At 44.1% G+C, this 16057-nt stretch overlaps 8 protein-coding genes across 8 annotated transcripts; 3 read left to right on the plus strand and 5 right to left on the minus strand.

Annotated features, from left to right (window-relative positions):
* Positions 1-368: 368 nt before the first annotated feature.
* On the minus strand, positions 369-2364 carry BT62DRAFT_981748 (peptidyl-prolyl cis-trans isomerase; the record flags this gene model as incomplete). Its single annotated transcript, XM_043189627.1, has 6 exons — positions 369-452; positions 518-573; positions 631-689; positions 745-811; positions 864-921; positions 2362-2364. The coding sequence occupies 6 exons, from the start codon at positions 2362-2364 to the stop codon at positions 369-371; spliced, it is 327 nt and encodes a 108-aa protein (XP_043037582.1).
* A 413-nt stretch (positions 2365-2777) lies between these two features.
* Positions 2778-4266, plus strand: BT62DRAFT_250938 (uncharacterized protein). Its single transcript, XM_043180239.1, has 5 exons — positions 2778-3283; positions 3342-3433; positions 3490-3618; positions 3670-3834; positions 3889-4266. The coding sequence occupies exons 1-5, from the start codon at positions 3160-3162 to the stop codon at positions 4165-4167; spliced, it is 789 nt and encodes a 262-aa protein (XP_043037583.1). The 5' UTR covers positions 2778-3159; the 3' UTR covers positions 4168-4266.
* Positions 4267-4315: 49 nt separating this feature from the next.
* Positions 4316-4657, minus strand: BT62DRAFT_1008290 (uncharacterized protein; the record flags this gene model as incomplete). The annotated part of the gene is made up of 1 exon (XM_043177428.1): positions 4316-4657. The coding sequence occupies one exon, from the start codon at positions 4655-4657 to the stop codon at positions 4316-4318; it is 342 nt and encodes a 113-aa protein (XP_043037584.1).
* Positions 4658-5470: 813 nt separating this feature from the next.
* On the minus strand, positions 5471-6011 carry BT62DRAFT_1077910 (uncharacterized protein; the record flags this gene model as incomplete). The annotated part of the gene is made up of 3 exons (XM_043179344.1): positions 5898-6011; positions 5717-5844; positions 5471-5642 (listed from the first exon to the last, which is right to left on the minus strand). Exons 1-3 carry the CDS (start codon positions 5988-5990, stop codon positions 5471-5473), a joined length of 393 nt encoding a protein of 130 aa, XP_043037585.1. The 5' UTR covers positions 5991-6011.
* A 953-nt stretch (positions 6012-6964) lies between these two features.
* Positions 6965-7784, plus strand: BT62DRAFT_987962 (uncharacterized protein; the record flags this gene model as incomplete). The annotated part of the gene is made up of 3 exons (XM_043190088.1): positions 6965-6990; positions 7047-7516; positions 7570-7784. The coding sequence occupies 3 exons, from the start codon at positions 6965-6967 to the stop codon at positions 7656-7658; spliced, it is 585 nt and encodes a 194-aa protein (XP_043037586.1). The 3' UTR covers positions 7659-7784.
* Positions 7785-8519: 735 nt separating this feature from the next.
* On the minus strand, positions 8520-9060 carry BT62DRAFT_1008293 (uncharacterized protein; the record flags this gene model as incomplete). Its single annotated transcript, XM_043177429.1, has 4 exons — positions 8520-8573; positions 8642-8841; positions 8925-8997; positions 9049-9060. The coding sequence occupies 4 exons, from the start codon at positions 9058-9060 to the stop codon at positions 8520-8522; spliced, it is 339 nt and encodes a 112-aa protein (XP_043037587.1).
* Positions 9061-9881: 821 nt separating this feature from the next.
* Positions 9882-10055, minus strand: BT62DRAFT_873964 (uncharacterized protein; the record flags this gene model as incomplete). Its single annotated transcript, XM_043182536.1, has 1 exon — positions 9882-10055. A coding segment is annotated over one exon (174 nt), but the record flags the coding sequence as incomplete, so codon positions are not given.
* Positions 10056-12011: 1956 nt separating this feature from the next.
* On the plus strand, positions 12012-12915 carry BT62DRAFT_921374 (uncharacterized protein; the record flags this gene model as incomplete). Its single annotated transcript, XM_043184297.1, has 5 exons — positions 12012-12027; positions 12060-12389; positions 12432-12473; positions 12573-12660; positions 12708-12915. 5 exons carry the CDS (start codon positions 12012-12014, stop codon positions 12913-12915), a joined length of 684 nt encoding a protein of 227 aa, XP_043037589.1.
* Positions 12916-16057: the final 3142 nt, after the last annotated feature.

The raw sequence follows: 16057 nt of genomic DNA on the forward strand, positions 1-16057 counted from the left end.
GAGGACTCGCTGCCTTAGCTTCGTATGCCGACATCAGCACCTCCACGGCCACCGGTGAATGCGCAGCCAGCGAACTGTCACTATAGTGACTAGTAAAAAGCGCTGACGTCTTCAATAACGTATGGTTCCAAGAATAGCGCTCGAGCGGAATAAATTGTGCAAGGCACCGGCGTAACGCGTTATCGATACCAAGGGCGATCATTAACGTTCGATACATCGATAAGTAGCGCATCCATCGATATCACATCGGGCACATTGTAGGAAATTGTTCATCCAGTATTTTTTACAGTTGGAGCTAAAACACAGTATAATAGTCGCACAAACGGGACATTGCGTGCCCGAATCCAGGTAATGTACAACATTGGTCTTCAGTTAATCTTCAAAAGCTCGACTTCGAAACGGAGAGTGGAATTCGGTGGGATAATGGGGTGGAATCCGCGACTTCCGTACGCCTGGAGGTTAAAAGATGAGCGAGAATCGATATCGGTGAACGACTCCAACTGGAGGAAACACATACATAGTCGGGTGTCGCAATCAAGACAGCCTTCTGTCCGAGGGACAATTGGGGGACACCTGGATCGATAAAAAAAAATCAGCATTTTTCTGGGCGCACATTACGCTAAATGTTACCCTCATCCCATCCCTTGATGACCTTTCCTACTCCAATCTCAGTCACGAATGGCTCGCCTCTGTGACCGACCAAGTGATCAGCCCCGATATGGTCCACACCAACGAGCGACTCACCGATCCCGACTCGAATCAAACTTGGTACCATCGGTGAGAGTCCCAACGTAGTGTATCGTCACCTTATCTATCGGTAGATCGTAACGGATTTCTCGAGCAACGCGCAAAGTGAGACTGACCGCCTTTCTGAGGGAAGTTCTTGGTGTCGCCGGGGGTAAGAGTCTCGATAGTGACGCCCTAGAGCTTGGTGAGTAACGACAGATTGAGTGCAGGAAAGAGACTGGATGTACCATGATATACGATGTAGGGAGATGCGATGATGGTAGAGTAAAAGGAGGGGTTTAATTGATGCAATTTATACCGGGACTAGCGGATCTTGATCCGATCGGATGCCATAATAGGGGCTTTGTGGTTGGTTCCTCCGTCCGACCGTCATGGCGAAGCGAGAAGGCTCTCTGCCGTTCTTTTTTTTTTTTTTCAAAGGATACCACTGGGTAAAGAAGGAGCCTTTTGTGATGTGCTTTCAGAGGCAAGTCCTCTCGATAACGCGACAGAGAACAATTCGGGGGCATTGCAACATCCTGCTGCAATTCTCTTCAAAAATGGTAATGGAATACGCTATTCCGCTAATTTTGTTTGTTCTATTTACAACAAAGGAACCAGAACGAGTCCTTGAATCGGACGCGCTGCAATAATCGGGTATGTAGCAGATCCCATCCCAGACGAACGATCAGCTCATTAAAGAACAATTGGCAAGGTCAAACGAGTTCCCATCCTTGGCACAGAATAATGGTAACTCGGATCGGTCAAGTAGGCATTTGGATTGAACAAGCCAAAATAACAGGACCCAATCCCACAGTAGCCGGAGAAGCCGTCTGGTATACAGATCGTGAACCGAAACTTGCCGACGAAATGTATCATAAGGAACCGCGGTGAAACGAATTAGTGTCTCTTTGGTACTTATTGCGTCCTTGTAGGGCAGGAAGCCGTGCTGAGCTTCTCTGTAGTGAAGAAGACCATCATATCCAGCCGGAAGCCTCGTTACAAGCCATCCCATTCAAAACTACTGATAACGAAAGCTTAAAAGGGAAATGTTCCCTCTTACGAGGAAAAGGTCTGCCAAGGCTCCGAGTAGGGGGGGGGGGGTCTTTGCGAAATTTCCAATCCCGGTTGTCATTTTATGCATCGGACCGTATTCGTTGTCCTTTATCGTCAAAGGCCAATTGCCGTTGATTTATTCATTTACCGGACTACCCATTGATAGCCAGACAATCGGAAAGAACGAGCTGAATCAAGATGGCTCTTTGGTCATTGGGATTTCAATCGTCTCATAAGGGGTCATGACTGGAATTTGAATGAAGGCTTACGAAACAAAGAATGGCATTGCGTACTGATCGTAAACACCGAAAGTGTAGTATTCGCTCCTTATCTCTGTATATAAGGACCTCACTTGTCCCAGCCACAACGAACGAATTTGAACATAGCAAGAACCATGCTTCCTCCACGAGGTGCCACCGAAGCCTACCTATCCCGGCGGAGTGCCGATCATTATGACGCTCAAGTGTCCCTGCGTATACTTTGCGCATGCTCATCATCATTACAGGCACCTCCTTCGCCTTGACAGCCCTTGGGTTTGACCGCGTAGACCGACTTCTCATACTACCTGTTTACCAGTACCATTGTGCCTTCTTGTTTGACGCGCGCTCCACATCCGAGTTCTCGTCTTCATCAACCCCGTCAATAGCCTTCTTAGTGAGAGTGCCACTTGGGGGAACATATGATATTCGCAGTTGTGGTATCTTTTCCCTCCTCTTTCGAATGTCCTCTGAGTATACCGTGCAGTTCAGGCCACTTATTTCGATGGATGGCAATCCATCTCGATGACGTCGCAGATAAAAATAGGGGCTATGATCCTTCTTACTAGGGTATCCCCCGATGATTTATATCAATGCTACGACGAAGGAGGGTTGGTTGAAAAGCTTTCGCACTACAACTGAAGGCTGCCGCACTATGACGATGAGGGCTGCGATTCGAAAGCCTTTCGCGCTCTGACTCCCGCTCATTGTGTCGCCGACAGCATTTGCGCTATCCACGACTAGCGCCCTTATCCACGGCGTCTGAAGACCGTGAAGACTCATGACGGAATTTCATAGTGTTTCTGCCTGACTGAAAAATCAATCTTAGACACTTTGAGACTCACATTTTCGCAATGGCCACCATGACTCTCTTTCTGCTAAAGGAGGTGTCGAAACCTACCGCTTCCACTATACTTCAAACAGCGATGTCCCAATAGAGGCGAGCTGCTGGAATGAAGGGGAGAATCCGCCAATCCAAGTCCCATCAATCGTGGAGGATCTTATTCACACCACCGAACATCTCGTCGCCGAAGCGCAAGAACTCATCGGAAATTTCCAGGCCGATAGCCCGAGGTGGTTCACCGACTTGGGTGGAAGCCTCGCTTCTATTTTGTCGGCTATGCTCGATTGTGCGCCTAACAGCGGCGGCGTGCGCTACGTCAGCTCAGCCATATTCACCTGCAAAACTTCCCACCAAATCAGTCAATTGGCCTTGACATGGTTCGCGTATTTTCTCTGGCCTTGTCCGTCCTGTCGTGTTCTATTGTGTGTTAAATTCCTACTGATTTTACCACTTGATAGTCAAAGCGCTGAACTGGTACTCAACTTTCGTAGCTCAAAGAACTGAGGTGCCTGAGCAACTTCCTTTGCATCTATATAACTTACGACGACAGGTTCGCTTAACGTTTGTCGTTCGTGACTCGGAGGAAATGACCCCTATCGTGTCTAGCTGTTTTATCAACAGAATTATCGTTGCCCGATATCAGGCATGGTGGAACTCGGCCACCCTAAGCTTTCCTCCGAGGTGATGTGCATACTCAGAACACATCATATCCTTCAAAGACCCATCATAGGAGAGGTAAGCACAACAATATATGTCCATCGTCCCAGCCAAATGTTCAAGTTGTAGATTGATTTCTTCGAACCCATCACGCGAGAGATCATACACAAATACATTAATCCTGGAGTGGACCTGAATTCAGTTCCGAATGACGATCCCAGCAATGCGTTTGCTTGCGAGCTCAATACGGACATGCATTTCAGCAACTTTAGGATGTCGCTCAAGGCGACTACAGTGAGTGGACCCATACATCCCAATGCATACCTACCTATACTATACCCTTGACAGAATGCCGATGAATATACAGTCGAAACGTATGGACAATGTCTATGGCCCAGATACTTTAAAAAGGTTGTCACCTTCAAAGAGGGTACACTGCGGCCTGACCCACGATACCTCCATTTGCATGCATGCGTGGCGGACGTACTCCAGAAAAGCGGTGCAGCAAGAGTCGTTGATCATATTCTTAAATGTCTGCCGCAAAGGAGGCGTCCGGCAGATATCGTTGATCTTCAGGGAGTCTTGAACATACTCGGACTTTGGTATTCGCTAGTTGCAGCATTTTAATTTCCCCTGTTTGAATCCGGGTTTCCTTGTCTCTCGTGAATGACGAGGCGTAAATTTTGATCCTGTATGTTGTAAAGAAACATCAAACCGCTGATTGCTTGAACAAGATAAACCACGTCCAAGTATGTGCGGCGATCATTCTGCCCCATTAGACCCCTAGTTTAGTTACAGTGCCCCTTGGGGGGATATATTCACCGGAGTTGTCAGCGACATGTTTTTCAGGAGGGTCGTAGTCGGCACAGTTCTCTTCTTTGAGACGATCGGGAGCCCAGTCGACCTCATCCTCAGCCCTTCCATGTGTAGGCCAATCTTCCAGTCGGAAGGGTCGAACATCCGTCGTGGCCCCCATAACCGCCTTTTTCAGCATCTTTTCGAAATACGGCTCTTTGAACAGATTCGTAAAATTATTGTACTGGGGAAAGTCTTCCTGAGCCTCCGAAGATGTGTACGCGATGTTGAGAACTGTGTGAACAACTCTGAGCACTACCATTATGTTCCAGGATTCGTCTGAAGGTCACCGGGTGATGGCAGGATAACTTCCTGGATCCAGAGACCCTAAGACATTGAAGTCGGCTTCATCCCATTTTGGTCATTGAAGGCTCTGTAGTAAACAAGGAGTGAATGCCGATCCACCAAACTGATTCTGTGTCATGATAGAAATTATGAAGGAACAGTGTGGGACGTGCTACTATGGACATCTTGTTGAGCCGAGAATAAAGAGTCAAATTCTGAGTCCATAGTTGGTTGGTTGCTTTGCTTTGAAGACGTACCATTTATGCTGAACCTCCATGGCCATGAAACTGGGTGTTCACTGCAGTAAAAAAAAATTAAGATATGAAAGCACATGTGATAAGGTACTAGGCATACCATCCTGGGATCACTTTTTGGACCATCATGTAGAAACAAACACCTTGGCAAATTCCATGTCCAATATCTTTCTTCTGTGGCCTGAACAAAGCAAAATGTTCCCTGCTGATATGTCTCTTTGTATGTATGAAGTGATGTATAAATATCCCAACCCTGAAATGATGCTTTTAGAAAAAGACAAAAAAAGAAGCAGAAAAAGATTCTGACTTCTAAAGGTGTGAAGGAGTCTGGTGAATAGCAACTTCAGATAACAGCACCCAAACGTGTTAATGTCCAGGATACAGATGCTGTGAACGATGCTGTTGAGTTGCTGTAGGAGCGCTCGGTCTGACTCTTTATGTCATAGATACGGTATGAGTCCAAAAGAGGTGGTATAGCATCTTCAGTTTTGCCAGTGTGAATTACCACTTTGCATGCTCTGATTTCCATGAAGTACTTACTGTTTATAGAGATCAGGATTCTCTCTCGCGGCAGGATCGTTAGGTTCGATGCGCTGGAAGATATCCTCCTGGATCTCGCTTTTCATCTGCGAGTCCAAGGGTATCCAGAAGTCTTTGAGTGCACATTCCGTGCACTTTGGATTGCTGAATTTTCGAATGCTCCATCCTCTATTCGGATGAGATACCAGAGGGTCGAAAAGCGCTCAGGTATTCAACTGGTCCGGTAGGTCTCGCCATCATACTGAATACAATAACGGGCTGGATCAGCTTTGAGCGGGACTGCTACTTTGGTGATTGTGGAACTGTAGCCTAGTTGTTCTGTGGATCCAAATGGCATGGATACAACATAGTTTATCAAGTGATGATAGTCCTAGAGTAGAGTAATTTAATACCCATTGGCGAAGGAAAAGTATATCCAGGCACCAAAATAAAATCATAAGGTTCTGACACGACTACCATAGCTCTTGAGAAGAACCAAAGCCAGGTCGTAGTATCTGCGATGGTCATTCCAAACATGAAGCGTCGGCAAGGATCAGCATTCATCATCTAGACCGCAATTCCTAAGAATCTTTCCTGTTATTCTAGAAAACGTAGTCATCAGCTTTTGGCTAATTATTAAACAGTGACATGCCGCCTACATCATTTTCATTTGCCAAGTCTTCGTGAGCTTGTATTCCTCAATCTGGGCACGGTCGCATGCCTATGATGTGATACAGAAATTTAAACACATAGGAAATAATATAGTGCCTTACCTCGCGTTCACACGCGCATAGCTTTCCATACCGGGCAGAAAACTCAGAAGTTACGACGCGGGCACGCTTGGACTCACACAGCGCATAGTGGCTATCAGATGTAAACCGTGCGTCATGACCTTGAGAAAGTGTGGCTTGTGTTGGTCAGGTCTGCATTGTGGCAGTCAGATTGCAATTCAGCAAAGCCCTTGCCTCTTGGACAATAGCTGCAGTAATTGTTTCGAGACGTTTGAAACAAATATTCTCATTCGTTTCCATACATGGTTTGATAGGGAACAGAGTGCACCGTCCATCTGGTTGGAGAGATCCGTTGGTTCATAAACGGGTGACAATGGCGGCGATTTGTGCAGAGCTAGCGACCTGAGGGAGGAAGGACTGCTGAAAGTCACTCAGAGGTATAGAAGGCACTTAGTGAATGTAATCCAGGATAGAATCTGTCATGGTAGATCCAGTGGGGGGGCATAATTTCTGAGCTAAATACACGGGAACAATAGAACCTGTACGTTGACAACAGATGTCAGAGAGAGTGTGTGTGTCAAGAGAGAGCGACTTTGGGACGTGTTCAAGACTCCCTGGAGATCAATGATATTCGCTGGACGCGTCCATTCGGGCAGGTATTTAAGAATCCTATCAATGACCTTCCCCGCACCGAGATGTGGAAAGAGGTAAATTCAAATTCAGGACCCAAGGCGGACAAATACCGGCCCTATCGTGGGGCCCCGCTTGCTTCTGTCTTCCATGGCGTCTCTCTTCCGCGCATACAAGTCTGTCCTCCTCCTCTCTCCCTCTTTACCTACCCACTGAATTTCCCAAATCACAGCGCGCTCCTCATCCGCCGGCCAATGCTTGCCCAATGCGGCACCGCAGCCCTCCTCTTCGGCACAGGCGACATCATCGCCCAACAAGCCATCGAAAAGCGGGGCCTCAGGCGACACGACCTCCTCCGCACCGTCCGACTCACATTCTACGGAGGCGCCCTCTTCGGCCCTGTCATGACCTGGTGGTACCAGTTCCTCAACCGTATCCAGTTTGCCTCGCCCACCCGCGCCATCATCTACCGCGTATGGCTCGACCAGGCTGTCCTCACCCCCTTTGCCGTCGGCGCCTTCTTCACGTGCATGTCCGTCCTCGAGGGCGTCCCACACGAGGCGTACCCCCGTATCCAGGCTGCATACGTCCCGACCATCCTCCGCAATTGGGGCGTCTTCATACCCACACAAATCATCAACTTCGCGCTTGTCCCGCATCATATGCGCTTTGTAGTCGTCAGTGTGGTTAGTTTGTTCTGGAGTGAGTGTTCCGTGCTGCTGCTCTTTGTCTCGGCGGTGTTGACACGTCGACAGACACGTACCTCAGTGCGGTGAATGCGCGTCAGGCAAGGTTGGAGCAGGAGGAGAGGGAGCATGAAAAGGTGCCCATGAAGGAGGTGTAGAGGTCTGCCGTCCCCTTACGTTCAGCCTTTTGACGCGTACTCATCGCCCTCGCAGTGTTTGTGTTAACTTATAGAGCACCTAGATACATCTATATATCCGCTATTTTGCAATCCTTTGGGATGAACAAGCCCATATCCACCTGATTCAAGAATTTGACAACACCGCAACTAGCATGGTCCCACTCGACGCCATATCCTCCTCTTCCCATCCACCTGTTTGGGCAGACCTCTTGACTGTTGAGGAGCCAGACTCAGTGGTCATGTGCAGAGGAAGGGGAACGATCGACATATAAGATTCCTCCTTTCGTTGCATTGTAGGAGGACGGTAGAAACATCGCTTTCCACTCAAGGCTAGTGAACCACCTCATTTGTGACGGTTGCGCGGTTAGGACTTTCCATGACTCTTGCTTGGCCTTGGGGATTTGATTCTTGCCTTCATTCGAGCAGCTTGAAATCCATTATTCCAATAAAGTCTTAGTCCAATGTGGTACAAACATAATATATACAAATCCATGGAATCTCCTAAGTGTGAAAAGGTTCCGAAGAGCGTAGGAAGGAGGCAAATGGTGAGGACAGGGGTCACCGAAGATGAACTAGGAGTGCACAGCTGTTTGGGAACGGATATAAGTGAATGTCTTCTGAGGATCCAGGGCGGGCAGGGGCGGTTGACCAGGTTCAAGTTGTTCCAGAATCTTATCAATGACCTCTCCAGCTCCTGCACCATCAGCGATACATGAGTGTAAGCGAAGGTATCGGGGATATTTGGCAAGGGTACGCCTTGCAATTGGTGGCACTTTGATTCAGATGGGGTTGTAGGACGGTCGTCAGGTCCCAATGACTGGTCACGGAAGACAAAGAAGTTCAGAAATACGTCGAGGCCACAAGTCTTCCAACGGTATCCCATAGATCGTTACGCTATATTCGTTTGAACTGCTGTTTCTTGCCTTAGTCCAATGTCATGATTATTGAAGCACACCACATACCTCTGTTTTCTTCAATGATAGTCGGAAAGTATCAAAGTGGGTGTGTATGTTCGTCTCAAATGCGATCCAATTTGATGGATCATTAAGTTCCTCTGGTGGCGCTGCCATGTAATTCCGTAAAATATCCCACGTCACCTGACCGAAGTAGTTTGGCTTGCAGACGAAGTCAACAGAAAGGGCGCAGAGGAGTTTGGTGCGTTCTAACACACCTCATGGTTAGTTCTGCTGATCTGACATTTAAAAATCTTTTTTTTTTCAGAATATGAGCAGTCTGGAGGGCTACCAGGAGGCAAAAGATCGTGTCCACTCTCGGCGACACCGGTTAGAGGACATCGGAAGCCTTCGCGGCGCAAAACCTATCGAATGATCGTCAGAGTTATGTATTTGATGGACTTGAATGTTATAACCTGTTTCCGCATGTTGCTTGTTCCGTCACCGGAGGGCGCGTCCGAAAGATCAAGCCGAGTTTCGCTTATAGTTGGTATCGCCTGTTGAGCAATGTTGCTTCTCGTGGTAAGCGCAGAAGGACCACTTCAGTGACCTATTCCCACATGACACCAAAGGGTCTCAGGCACGCTCGCGCTTTCTCATGGATCCAGGAAATTATCCCGCCATCACCCAGTGTCTTCCAAACGAATTCTGGAACATAACAGTAGCGCTCGGGGTCGTTCGCACAGTTCTCAACATCGCGTACACATCTGAGGGGGCTCAGGAAGACTTTCCCCAGTACAATAATTTCACGAATCTGTTCAAAGAGCTGTATTTCGAAAAGATGCTGAAAAAGGCGGTTATCGGAGCCATGACGGATGTTCGACCCTTCGAACTAGAAGATTGGCCTACACATGGAAGGGCTGAGGATGAGGTCGACTGGGCTCCCGATCGTCTCAAAGAAGAGAACTGTGTCGACTACAACCCTCCTGAACATGTCGCTGACAACTCCAGTGAATATATTCCCCCAAGGGGCACTGTAACTAAACTACAGGTCTATGCCTGCTTGAGTTGAGAGGAGAAGCTGGATGTCGAAGATGAACTGGAGAGATTGCATGACACGAATGTGAGAGGTTGGGGTCAAACAAACATTGTTTGGTCACCACAGCTCTCTTGCATGGACCCCCCCAGAGGGAAGCCATGCTTAAGCCACCATGGGCATGACATGGAGATCCAGTGGATTGGGAGGAGGATTATGAGGCATGGCCATAGGAAGTCTAGCAGAAAGGTGGAGGATGCAATCACAGGGAACATCAATATATAGCTTGTATGCATCACTGTGCCAACATCCTAAGAGTTGAATTTCATAGTCAGAAAACCCTGTGATAGCAGCAGAGGATGCAGCACTGCAGTGGAAACTGTGACCAGAGAATTTCAACAAGTCAATGCCTAAAACTGTCAGACAAGTTTTGAGAGTCTGTATGAAGATGTTCTGACAAAGTGAATTGCCATTTGCATCTGCAAACAGTGGTGATTGCCCATCTAGAGGGTGTATGGTGAAGAGATTATGCAATGCAGACTGCACATGTGGAAGAGCCCAGTGTGGCTGAGATCAGAATGGTAACACCTTTTCAGAAAGGGTCTGTCTTTGATGAAGGAAGGGTTAAGCAGATGTAGGTTGGATTTTCAAAGTTAAGCAGGAATTGGACAGTGTCCCAAGTTAGATGAACTGCTGGATTAAAGATCTCAGTGTTTGCAAGTGTGAATTCCCTACAACAGAGGAAAGCAGACCAAGCCAGCTTGGAGACAGCATCAAAAATAGCACTCTCAATGGTCTAGTGTACCCTGGGATAGTTGACAGCCTCTGTAAGATGTCTAATGTGACAGGCATCTTAGGATTCTGCTCTTGCTCCCCATAGAAGTGCTTGGTACCCTGAAGAAGGTATGAACTGACAATAATTCACATTGGTCAGAAGACAAATCTGCATCAACATGAAGAGAGCACAACACACTAAGATAAGACTTGATGGTCTTAGGCATCAATCCTCTAGAGCCTAGCCAGGCAGCCCATTCCATCATGGCTGTGTTAGATGCAGGAAGAAATTGTTCTGGTGGATCCATATATTCTGAATGTAGTTGGAGAAAATCAATGAAGGACTTTTGGCCACTGGAATATGTTTTTCTAGTGCTGGATGCAAGGCCATGAAAGAGGAAGAACATGATGTGTGGAGAGTAGTGAGAGTGTGTTTCATAGAAAGAGAGTGGGACTTTATCAAACAGGATTTCTCTTGAAGGTTGGATGCAAGTTGGAGCATTCAGTGATACTGAAAATGAGATGCTGCATCAGAAATGCCATTTTCAGCAGTGAGAACCCAAACTAAAAAGAAAGAAAAATATAAGGAAGACAAAAGCATGAAAATAACCTATAAGAGTGCTATGCTATATGAAGAATGACTCATCTTGGAATTAAGCCAGCTGACAACATTCTGATTGTCACAGTGGAAGTTAACAGTTTTTCCAGACTAATTATCACTCCAATGCAAAATAGTCTGCAAAACCACATACAACTTCTTGTATTAGATGTCTTTGGCTCATAAGTAGCATAAACAATGAGAAGAAAACCAATTGTTGCCAAAATAACCATCTAAACCTTTCTGCCTGCTTGCATCAGTGAATACAGAAACAACCTCACACTTAACCTTCAGCAAATGTATTCCATTCCACTGGAAGCTGAAAATGCTCCACCAATTGATGTCAGAGCAGACATCAGATGGTATATGGTCAACTCTCCAATAACTCATACCTCCAATAACCTATAGTCTCCTATGCTCCATAGATTTTTGGATCCATCAACCTCACTCACAGAAGAATTAATGCCATAAATTCATACCTCATACCTCATAGTTTTTCTGAGAATCCACTCTCTGGTAACCTATAGATACTTAGTCATTGTGCTAACAGTAGCATCTAGCAATGTCAATTTAAGAGAGCCAGACAGTTGCTATGTTGAAGCTGTTGTTGGAGAAATATAAAAACTCTTGTGTGCCATTATTAACTGTCTCTACTGCCCTTTCTGTTGTGCTAGAAGTCCTAGTATGACATTTCTAACCATTCATGAATTGAAAAAAGCTCTCCAAACCTGAAAAGGTGATACTGAGGCAAAACAAGCAGGTATTCTTGCTAGGCTCAATGACAAGAGATCAGTCTTAGCAGAAGAAGAAGTATGATTGAATGAAGCAGGAAATTTTGTTGATGAGAACATTATCATTGAGAAGCTTGATTCAACATCAGATTTTGGAGCTGCATTTAAGAATTTCAATATGAGCCAGAGACATACATATGACTGACTTGAGAGTCAAATCAAAAAATTTAATAAGCTATCTCTAAAGAAAAAAGATAAGCCATGCTCTAACTGTTAAACAGCATATATTGATTCTTTATCATGCAGCACCAGAAAGGTATGTGGAGCATTGCAGTGATGATGGGAAAGCACAAGTCAAAAAAAGAAAAGAAGCACCTACTGTGACTAGTGAGCAACATGGCAAGCTGGTAACTCTGCAGCAGCACATTGAGGTTCTTGATTGGTATCATGCTAATGGAAAAAATCAATCCAAGATAGTAAAGCATTTTAATGCCAAATATCCACATCTTAAAATCAAACAGCTGCTTGTCAGTGCATGGATAAAGGCAGAAGACAAGTGGAGGGAGGAGCATGAAAAGAGTGGGGTAAATGGCCATCAAGTGAAGTGCATGCATCAAACTCAGCATCTAGAGATAACTGAGATGATGGATTTATGGATCACAAAGGCAATGGCAGATGGTATCTTGCTGAATGGTGAAGTCTTACATCAAAAGTGAACAGCATTTGCAAATTTGAAGAGGGTATCAGAGAATAAGAGACTAGGTATGAGCTCTGAATGGCTGTCAAAATTCAAGAAGCAGAACAATTTAAAGAAATTCAAGTGACATGACAAAGCTGGATCTGCTGATCTCACTAAGGTAGATGAAGAACAAGAGTGCATCAAGGCAATCCTAGCTAAATATGAGCTCTGTGATATTTATAACATGGATGAAACAGGCTTGTTTTATAGGTAAGTATACTGGCTTTATAAAAATATCTGACTGAAATAAAACACAGTATGTCTTCTGACTGTGGTTTTGCCAACAAAAACCATTCTGGTGTTAAGAAAAGCAAAGTTCACTTGACATATGCATTCACTGTAAATGCCAACAGCTCTGACAAAAAAGAGCCTTTCATCTTTGAAAAAGCCCATAAACCTCATTCTTTTCAAAAGAAGTCAGACATACAGCTGGGCTTCTACTACCATAATAATGCAAAAGCCTAGATGATGAAAGCTTTCTATAAGAAATGGATATTGTGATGGAATGTGGAGCTGCAGATAAAGAAAAGAAATATCTTGCTGTTACAAGATAATTTCTCAGGACACATTGTTCCTGAAGATGATCTGCAGTGCATGACTGTTAAAAATTTCAAGCCTAATATGACCTCACACATCCACTTGACACTGGCATCATTTGCTGCTTTAAGGCCCATTACTGATTAAGCTATATCTGGCAGGCTTTTGATCACTATGATAGTGATATCTCTCCTGCTGGAATTTATGATATCAATCAGCTTAAGGCCATGTAGATTGCTGATGCCACATGGAAATCAGTGGATGCTTCCACAATAAAACACTGTTGGCAGAAAGCTGGGATCTTACCTGATATTTCTCTTGCTTCTGTTGTGTCAGTATTAATTCCCATCACTTTGCTTGTTCAGGATTCTATCACAGACATGGAGAAACAGCTGAAGGAATCTCTTGATAATCTCCAAAGCACAGATGTATTGCAATACCATAACTATATTGATATCAAATCTTTGTTGAATCCAGAGATAGAGAATATGAATATGAAAGAGACAACAGACAAAGATATCTTTGATGCAGTGATAGCATCACAGAATGCAGAAGAAGGCATAGATGAGAATGGACTTGGAGATGATATTGATGGTGGTGATAATTCAGTGTTAAAACCTCATTCTAAGTGTCATGAGGCTCTTTAAGCTGTCAGAACTCTTCAAAAGTATATCAAGATCATGAATGATCTATTTGCTCAGAACTTAGAAAGTATTTTGGCTTTGTTCAAACAAAAAACAAGGCTTGATGGGGCTAATTCACTTTAGGACAGCCAGATTATGAGGTACTTCACTTCTAAATAGCAAGTATATTATATTATAGGCCTATTAACAAAATATAAGCCCTTATGAGAGCCTCAAAGTTGATCTACAACAATCTCCCTTAAACCCCATAGTCTCCCATAACCCATAGCTCTGAGAGTCCACCAACCACTATAAGTTATTGGAGAGTTGACTGTACATCAAATGGAAAATTCAGATTTAAATGATGAGACAAAATTATGCATCCAATAGAGAAAGAGATGAGAATGAGGAATAACTTAGAAGCAGAATTGAAAATATCCCTTTAATCCATCAAGCTCACAGAGTGAGCAGGATTTCTTTGTCTGTCAGAGATGAAGAAGATTTGATAGATAAATGAGCTTGTCCTCTGACAATTGTGCTTCTGTATGTAATGAATCAAAGATAATGCCTAGAAATTCAATGATAACAGAAGACTATTCTATCTTGGATTCTTGGAAACAGAGGCTGAGTTCTTGACCAAGTGCTAAGATCCATTCAGCAGCAGTAATAGATATAGCATCAGGAGTATGTGAGAGAAAAATTTAGAGAAAATCATCCAGAAAATGATAGATAACAGCTGGAATATAATGCTGGATGATCTAATATAGTGCTTCTGCAAACAAATCAAAATGTAAGAGGTGATCTTTAATCCAAAGATAAGCACCTGTGAAAAAAAAAATTCACAATGCCACAAAATTCTAAGATAGTGCCAATCAGAGGATTGAACAGGAATCTGATGAAATGCATCCTTAAGATCTAATTTTGACATTTTGGAATCTAGCTCAGAAAGAATAAGATCATTGATTGCCTTCTTAAACATATCATATAAAATGTGAGATTCTGAATCTGAAATGCTATCATTAACAGAAGATAAGTGAGGCCAAAAAAGATGGTTGATTATATGGAGTTTTCCAGATTTGTGCTTGTATGTAACAATGCCAATAGAAGAACTGCAGAAATTATCCAACAGAAGAGATGAGAAAGATCCAGAGAGCAGGCCACTGCTAGTCAAAGCCCATAGTGAGTCATCCACAAATTGACTGTGCTCATATGCTGATGATAAGTTATGATAGTGCTGAGAATGTTTATCACCCACAAATCCAATTGAAGCACTATACTGAATTATACTGAGGACAGTATGTATGAAAGTATGATCTGGGTAATCCCATAAATAGTACTTCCAAGCAGAATAAGAAAGAGATGAAGTAATTGGATGAGAGGATAAATGGTAGAATAGATCATTATGGCAGAGATCAGTATTTGGACAGAGAAGTGGGATGGACAGAGGAGAGAAAAGTGCAGCATGAGAAAAAGAAAAAATAAATGAAAGGGCCAAAGAAGAGGAATCCAAAGACAATAAAACCAAGACAACAGGCTGCTGGCATGAGCAAGCAGTGCAACAACAAAAGTGAGCTCTCCTCACTCTGCTGAATTCTCAAGCCCATTTTTTCTTCTTCTCAACTGTACAATCCTTCTCTGGATGGTCAGCAGAGTCACAACATTTACAAATGTGTTTGTGATCACATGAGATACTCTGAGAGCATTTTTCTTCATTCCATGCAAAACAGTATTGTTCCATCTGTTTGGATTTGGCAGCTTTGCATTCTGATAAGAAAGCCACAGCTGTGTAAACATAGATAGTCAAATGATCCACAATGAGCTCCTAACTAACAAGGTCTCAACCAGTATAGTCACCATTCTCTATTTTATAGCATTGATGCTGATGATATTCTAGGTGATAAGCTAAAACTGCATTTCACTCATATTTTGAAGACAGAGAAATAAGATGATTGGAATAGCAAAGCATACCATTCAGTATCTGAGTGCCATGATCTGAGTGGCCACAGAAGGTGGCATGCTGTGAGAGGATATGAAAGTAGGTGTTGATCCAAGAAAGAACTGATGGAAGATCTAGAAATTCTTTGTGGAGGGGATCAGAAGCATTGGGATCAGTATTCATAGCATCAGCCTTCAGATGAAGAGACAAGTCAAGTTTCATAATTTCAGTTTGGCATATTTTATGTTTGACCACAGAAAGTAAAATGCCCCATTCTATTGTTGAGGTTTGGGATTGAGATAAAAGTTGTAGTACACAACTGTAGTTGGGGTTTGTAACAAGTTTCTTCTATATTGGAAAAATTCTACCTACTTATATACTACAAGTGATGTGTTTCTATAATATTCTAGTAAGTTTCTGCACTACTCCAGAGTCTCTGTGCTCAGTCAGCAATGGACTAACTTGAGTACTTGAATCATCTCAAAGTTTCTGGACTTTTTCAGATTACTAA

The sequence above is a fragment of the Guyanagaster necrorhizus genome (assembly GCF_019112545.1).
Source record: "Guyanagaster necrorhizus MCA 3950 unplaced genomic scaffold BT62scaffold_19, whole genome shotgun sequence".
Lineage (NCBI taxonomy): Eukaryota > Fungi > Basidiomycota > Agaricomycetes > Agaricales > Physalacriaceae > Guyanagaster > Guyanagaster necrorhizus.